Source organism: Melospiza georgiana, chromosome 5 (genome assembly GCF_028018845.1).
Source record: "Melospiza georgiana isolate bMelGeo1 chromosome 5, bMelGeo1.pri, whole genome shotgun sequence".
NCBI classification, from domain to species: Eukaryota; Metazoa; Chordata; class Aves; order Passeriformes; family Passerellidae; genus Melospiza; species Melospiza georgiana.
The window spans coordinates 57,735,470-57,742,895 of NC_080434.1; the positions used below are offsets into that span (position 1 = coordinate 57,735,470).

The 7,426-nt window shown below is 54.9% G+C and overlaps 1 protein-coding gene across 1 annotated transcript; it reads right to left on the minus strand.

Annotated features, from left to right (window-relative positions):
* Positions 1-717: 717 nt before the first annotated feature.
* MSX1 (msh homeobox 1) lies at positions 718-3,511 on the minus strand. The gene is made up of 2 exons (XM_058024841.1): positions 3,076-3,511; positions 718-1,627 (listed from the first exon to the last, which is right to left on the minus strand). The coding sequence occupies exons 1-2, from the start codon at positions 3,509-3,511 to the stop codon at positions 1,197-1,199; spliced, it is 867 nt and encodes a 288-aa protein (XP_057880824.1). The 3' UTR covers positions 718-1,196.
* Between the last annotated feature and the right edge of the window lie 3,915 nt (positions 3,512-7,426).

Below are 7,426 nucleotides of genomic sequence, written 5' to 3' on the forward strand. Positions count from 1 at the left end.
CACTGCCTCGCCATTAGCGTCCTTTATCTCCATCTTCAGCACCAGCCGAACCGCGACAGCCCCTCTCGTCCCCACCGCCCCAAATCCCGGTGCTCCGTCCCCCCGAGTCACATTGCCGGCAAATGGAGCTCTGGGGAAAGCCCCTTCTCTCGCACCACGCTCGGCTCTGAGGCGTGGGACACGTCAGGCCCTCCCCAGTCTTCACGGCCAGCGGGTCTGCGGCCGGGACCCTCCCAGGCACAGGGACCGGGCAGGGAGAGGAACAACTTTTCTCTTTCCTAGGGCCAAGGAAACACGGCCGGTCCCGGCGCCGCTGGGGGAAGCAGCAGCGATCACATGCACCTTCGGGGCAGGAATGCAGAGGGAACTGCTGGCCAGGAGCAGTGGGGGAAAGGAGGAAACCTCAAACAGCTGTGAGGACCGGGTAGCTCCGGGATACACAGAAAATTGAAAACTCAGCTGCTGTCTCACCATCCAAGGCTGAAGTCTCCTGGAGAAGAGGGAAAACGGCTGCTTAGAGCCAGTCCCTCTCTCATCCCCTAATACACAAATTCAGTATCTTCTTCTGTCACACCCCAGAGGGCAAAGAGCAAATAAATTGCATCAAACAGTAGCTTAAAATTAATTTATTTAACAAATATAGCTATAATATAAATGATAATAAAATTTCAAATATACAGTATATTACATAGTACACAGAGCCCCTTCCAAAGGAGCTGGTGAAGGAGCAAAGAAGGTAACAGACAACACTGTTACACGGGAATGGGAAAGGCTGTTGTACACTTCTGTCTCTTGACCTCGGCCTTGCAGAAAGTAAGAGAAATGTCCTGTCTTTCAGTCCCCTTTTTCCATCTCTTCCACAGTTCCTTCCCCTGCGTCAGGGGGCTCTCTGCAGGCTGCCAGCTGGACCCAGTAAAGCGGGACACATTCGGCCCATCACCACGCTGCATCTGGAAAAAGCTGGGGCAATGCCTCAGGTGTCTGCCAGCTCCCCAGGACTGCTGAGGAGACCAGAACAGTGCTGGGATAAGGGCTCAGCATCAGAGGGGGAAGCAGAGAGGTCAAGCAGAGCCAAACTGGAGGAGTCTCTGCCATGGGCTCCACGGGGAAGTCCACAGAAAAGAGCCAGAGGAGCAGGGAGTTTGTGTGGAGCCAGCAGGAGCAGACAGTCAGCAGGGCTGGGCTCGGCTCAGGCTCTATGTGAGGTGGTACATGCTGTATCCCACATGTGCTGTGTACAGTCCCACAGGAGCCACGGGCAGCCCTGCCCGCTGAAAAGGGCTGGAGGCACCGTACAGGGACGCGCCGGCCACGGCCGGGCCGCCCAGTGGGAAGGAGATGCCAAAAGCAGCAGGCGGGAGCATGGGCTTGGCTGCCATCTTCAGCTTCTCCAGCTCAGCCTCCTGAAGCCTCTTGGCCTTGGCGCGACGGTTCTGGAACCAGATCTTCACCTGGGTCTCGGTGAGGCTGAGCGAGCTGGAGAACTCGGCGCGCTCGGCGATGGACAGGTACTGCTTCTGCCGAAACTTCCTCTCGAGGGCCAGCAGCTGCGCCGTGGTGAAGGGCGTCCGGGGCTTCCTGTTTGTCTTGTGCTTGCGCAGGGTGCAGGCGGGCGGGCTCAGCCGTCCTGTGCCCGGGAGCAGCCGGGGAAGAGGGGAAAGGAGAGACACCTCTGTTAGCAGCGGCCAAACCCCACAGCCTGCAGAGCCCCCTCCCGTGTCAAAGCGGAGGTGGAGAAAGGGAGAGGTAGGGTCCCACTTCAAGTAAAGTGCCCCAAATCACCAGAGTTGCCTGGGGCACACTGAAAATTGCCGTCTCCCTTTCTAAAAAAGAGAGGAAAAGCTTCGCATCAGGAAGCTCTGACTCCATTGAAAATGCCCGGCAACGGGCAGGAATCAGACACCCACAAACCCTGCACCTCCTGCCTTCACGGCTACCTTGGCTCATGCACAGGAGACGCAAATAAAGGGAATGGCCTTCCAAAAAGAAGAAAAAAACTCCTGTTTTTTTATTGGATTACAGGAAAAAAAAAAAAAAACAAAACGGGCTGGCTTCTCAGTCTCACACCCTCTTCATTAGGCCCCTGGGAACCGGATTAAGCATGTAATTAATTACGAGGTCTGAATTGACACTCATGCTGTATCTACCACTCTTCACTGGCCTGCTCCTCTCCTCTTATTTAACATTTCTAAGGGTCTCCAACATCCATCTGTCCCGGTTTACTTAGCAACAGCAAATTTAACTTTGCAATTTAAATAAATTAAACCACTGCTTTGCTCTACACAAGTCCTGTCGGAAAACCTGCCGTTTTCCAAAGGACAGAGAAAGCAGCTCTGTTTGCAGCTTTGCTAAGGGCACCCCAAACGCTTGGAGATCCTCAGACCGAGGTCATCCCTTTGCACGGGATCCCTGGCAGGAAGGGAGCGCGGCGAGGCCGAGGGCACCCGGCCCATACTGCCCAGACCCGGGCTCGGCGCAGCTGGAAATTACCGGCATTCTCTGATCTCGGCTCTCACGCTGTTATTCGTATCAATTTAGCTTTCTCTGCATTAAAGCAGGAAAACATCACTGATTATGACTCTTCGGCTTCGGTGTTTGGACGTGCACCATTTAAGACACCACCCGGTGGGGCTGAAGCCCGCAAAGCTGCCGCTTCTAAGAACCCGGTCTGCGCGCATCCTTAAGGAATTACTTGAGCCACTTTCTGACGAGAGGCTCAGTGATGTTGAGTCAAAATTTACATAGCTAGTTCGAGCCCCAGGTTAAATTAACAGGCTGACCGCGTTGCTTTTTCTTCTCACCCCCCCCCAGTTAACATTTGGCACGAGATGTCAGCCTGGCACGGCCGCTCTTCCTGTGCGCTCGCAGCCATCCTACACTCTCGAATCCGTTCAGTACTTTGGACGGATCGAAGTGGCCCAGAAAAGTGCGAACAGCACGGAAAAATATACCGGGAGAGGCAGGCAGGGCGAAAGCGACAGGAAAATCCCGGTCACCCGCGCAGCTTTGCCCTCGGTCCGCCCGGCCCCGCGGAATGTCGCAGCCAGCCCGCAGAGTTCCCATCCCATTACTTACTCGGGGGAGGCGGCGAGAACCGTGGGGTTTGCATCCAGGGGCTCCGCTCCTGCTTCTCGGGGCTCTCCGCCTTGACGAGTGTGTCCTCGGGCAGCTTGACCAGCCCCCCGACGGAGAAGTGCCCGCCGAGGGGCAGCGGGGAAGGCGGCGCCTCCGCCGACAGCGCGCCCAGCCGAGGGCTGAGGCTGGCGCGGGAGGCCGCCCCAGCGCCCTCGGGTCCGTCCCTGCCTCCTGGCTTCCTGTGGTCGGCCATGAGCGCCTCCACGCTGAACGGCAGGAGGGATGGGGAAACCTTGGGCTTGTCGCTTTCCTCCTCCCCGCCCATCGCCGCCGCGACGGGGAGCGCGCCGCCGCCGGGACTGCTGAAGGCGGATGCGGGCAGCTCGTCGCTGCGGACCCCGGTGGGCGCGGCGGTCATATCCACAGCCGGGGCCATGCAGGGGCAGCCGACCGATGCCACCGCAGCGCCGGGCGGGAGCGATCGGCACCGCCGCTCATGGGGCCGGGGGGCACAGGCAGCCGACAGCACGCTCCAGCCCCGCGCCGCCGGCACCGCCTCATAAAGCGGCGCGCGGGCGGCTCCGCCCAACCGGCGCGCGGGGGGCGGGGCCACACCGCCCCATTGGTTGCGGCCCCGGCGGCGTGCGGGGGGGAGGGGCGTGCGGGACGCTCCGACGGCAGTCCCGGCCCCGCCCCTCCCCTCAGCCCTCGGTTCCGCTCCGCGTCCCCCGGGCCCGCTCCACGCCCCGGCTCTCGACTCGGGACGGAGAGAAGGGAGCCGGGCAGCCGGCGCAGCCCTCCGCTGTGGAGATGGGAAGGCTCAAAACTCGGGCAAAGATGCCGGCCTTTCTGTTCGTAAAGAACAAGGGAGGGAGCCCGAGCCCGTTCTTCTTCAAAACTAGCAAATACCGGGCTGTCCCGAGTGCGACCTCTCAAAGAGAAGAAGACCCTACCCGTTCCGCTGTCGTTTTGAGTTTTTTTTTGGGGGGGGGGATTGTTTGTTGTTTTTTTTGTTGTTGTTGTTGTTTTATTTTGTTTGGGGGTTTGTTAGTTTAGTTGGTTGGTTGGTTTGGTTTTTACACGATCGCCGGCCCTGCAGTGTGTTCGATGTGACCGCGTTTATATCCGTACCCACATACACAACGCATAAATTGAGCATTTTCTTATGGCATAGATGTGTGCGTGTCTGCAGATAACGAAATGTTCGTTCACTTAAAAAGGAATATATAAGCCCATGAGCCCTTAAAGTCCCGGCTATTTTGTTTTGTTAATTCGTTTTACGATCTCTTATCCCCGCGCCCAGGACGGATGTGCAGTAAAACGGAGCCGCTCTCTAATAACGGGATTGGCCGCTCGCTGAGAAAAGTTTATTGATAGCTGCAGGGCTCTAATCTCCTCGGAACACAAGAGCCTCTTGCAGTCATTTAAGGGCAATTATCTAAACGGGGAGGGACAGCGAATTCCCTTTCCTTTTAACTGGACCCTATAAAGATGGTAGATTAGAAACATACAGATTATGAAATGAATTGATATAATAGACATTTTACTAACTGATAAGCAACAGGATCTGACTGAAATGAATTGTCCTGCGCGCAGCTCCACACACTTATCTCACACACGCGTGAGCACATGCCCTAGCGGGGTGTTTCCTGCGTCCCGCACATACATCGCACCCCGTCCCGCATGTGCTGGGCTCACGGAGGGTCCCTCTCACCCGTGGAGGTGATCTGGAGGCGGTTTGCGGGCTGCTCCCACAGATTCCTGTACATGTAGGTGAACGCGCTTCGCACAGACATATAGCTCACGGTGGTACCTCCAGCTGCCTCCTGCTCCGTGCCGCCCGCTGATCGCTCCTGCCCGGCGGGAGCAGCGGTGCCGCCGCCCAACCCAGGCCGGCTCCGGGCCCCGCCGGTGCCGCTGCCGGTGCCGGTGCCGGCGCTGCCCGCAGCCTCCCCCGCGCCCCATCGGGCCGGGGTGCCGGGTCGGGCCACGTCGGGGAGAGGGGGTGGGTGTGCTCGGAGAAGCGGCTGCATTGCTAATTGCGAGAATAAACAATCTGTCACGATTAGTCAGTGCCTCTAATAGGCAGACAAGTGATGTTGTTTTTAGGCGCCAGCAGCGGTCTGATCAAAGGCTTCAGCTGGAGGGGGACTATTGAGGACGTTAACCCGCATCAAGGGAGCAAGGCGCCTTAGCCCTGGGACATCGGCACATTCAGCCCGACAAAATTAGTTTGCTCTACCAATCACAGGACATTTTCCCAAAGCCCGGTACTCGTCTCGAAGATGCACCCCCACCTCACCCCGACTAAGAAAACACGCACACATATCGATGCATCGTGTTTTCCCGTGTCACGGTGTCCCCTCCACCCGATCCTACAGGTAGGATCTTGTTTTGTTTGAGTTTTTAAATTATTATTATTTTCCCCCTGGTTCCAAACTTCACGACGCAAAAGAAGAAGTGATATATTTATTAGACCTCGAGGAAGCCCCTGGGCTGAGTTCAATCTGGTTGTTTGGTGGCAATATGAAAATTGAAATTATAGCTGCTGGGTTTTTCTCCCTTCCTCGCTTTTCTTTTGCACAATGATTTGAGCACTGGGATGTTGCTAAGGTTTGAAGAGATGAGTGTGCGTCCCATACCGGGAGCGCGATCCCGCTCTCATTTAGAGTTGACAGAATGAGATAATTAGCTCTTTATTTATCTCTCAGCAATGAGCGCTTTGTGTTTACATTTCTGTCATACTCGCTGGTATTTCAATCACTGTAGCAATCACTACAGCAAGGACTTGATTCTAATTCACATGCTAGCTTTTCATCTGTTTGGCTGGAAACGAAATGCCAGCAAAGTTTCTTTCGTTTCTTGCTCATTTTTTATTTCCCTTCTTTCTTAAGGAAATCTACAAGTTTTAAGTTTGGAATGGAGAAAATAAATTTATAAAACGAAATGTCCCTCAAGATTGACTTCTGTGTTCAGAGGGAAATTTTTAGTTTCCAAACTCTTCCTCCCTTGCTCGCTGCAGTTTAGGTGACCAAAACACCACCGGAATTTAGGAAATTTTTAATACCTGTTTCATGTTGCTGATACTCTGGTTTGCTTTTAGGTGCCTCTCTTATGTTCCGCCCTGGGCTGCAAGAAAAATCGAAGTGAAAGGGCAGAGGGAAATAGGTGACTTTATTGGTGCTTGTTCCAGTCCGGTGTTTTTATTGGGAGCCGTGGCGTTTCCCCGAAGGCAGTTGTGCTAGATAACAATATTGGGCAATTAGCATCTTAAACAGTCCCGTTTCAGTATAATGAATGTGCTAGGCAAAGCCATTACCCATAGCATTTTATTTCGGTGGGAATACAACAAGGGCTGGGAGGAGTGCGTGGGGGATGGGGAGAAAGGACAGGAGGCAGAGCTAAGCCAATTCAGGGCATTGTCTGACTTTTGTAAACGTTATCTTTGACTTAAAGGCAGAACTCAGAAAGGAGAGGGGTGTTGTTGTTTCCCTTGTTTCTACTTTATTTCTCCCGAGACAGCAGCTCTTCGGAGACCAGACGGTCCGGCAGGACACGGGCCGGCTCTGGGGACGGGCAGCTCCGGGGCAGTTCAGCCGCGCCGGGCACCGCCTGCGCGCTCCCTGCGCGCTCCCTGCGCGCTCCCTGCGCGCTCCCTGCGCGCCCTTCAGCCGCCTTGCTTCATCTCTGCGAGACTCAGCCCTGGGGGCAGAGAGCCAGAACTGTCGCAAGTGCTAAAATGTCCCGCGGGCTTTACAAGCCCTCAAAGCCCTTCAAGTGCTCAAAGCCCTCCCTGATTCCGTCGCTGGTTTCCGAGTGTCGGCAAAAGGCGAAAACACCTCAGTTCTTTGCTTTTTGTCTTTCCCAACTCCGTCCCCCCCTTTATTTTCATTTTCTCTTCCTCTCTCTCTCTCCCTAATCCTTTCTGTCCAGATTAAACATAATCCAAATTACTTCCAAGGCTTCAGGGACCTGGGCTGGTCCTCGGGAGGTCACCAGGAGCTGTTTGGATGGCCAAACTCCAGTCGCCGAGGCGTCCCCGGCTCTTTGAGGGTCGGAGGAGTCGGGCTGAAAGGAAGGCACTATTTCAAGTGGCCTAAATTAATTTGATCGCGACATTATGATGCACTTGGAAAAGATGAAAGAAAAGGCTGGCCGTCTCCTCCAAGATCTCTATAATTATAGATAATATATCCTATTTCAAAGCAATTAGCTCAATCAGGCGTAACGAGGCACTTTGCTGCCAGGGAGTAACAATGCCTTACGGTTATTTAAGCTTCAAGATGTCAAGCAGACTTCGAGACTCTGCTCTGCCCAAAAGGGAACTTGGCTGCCTTGGTGAAAGCCCCAT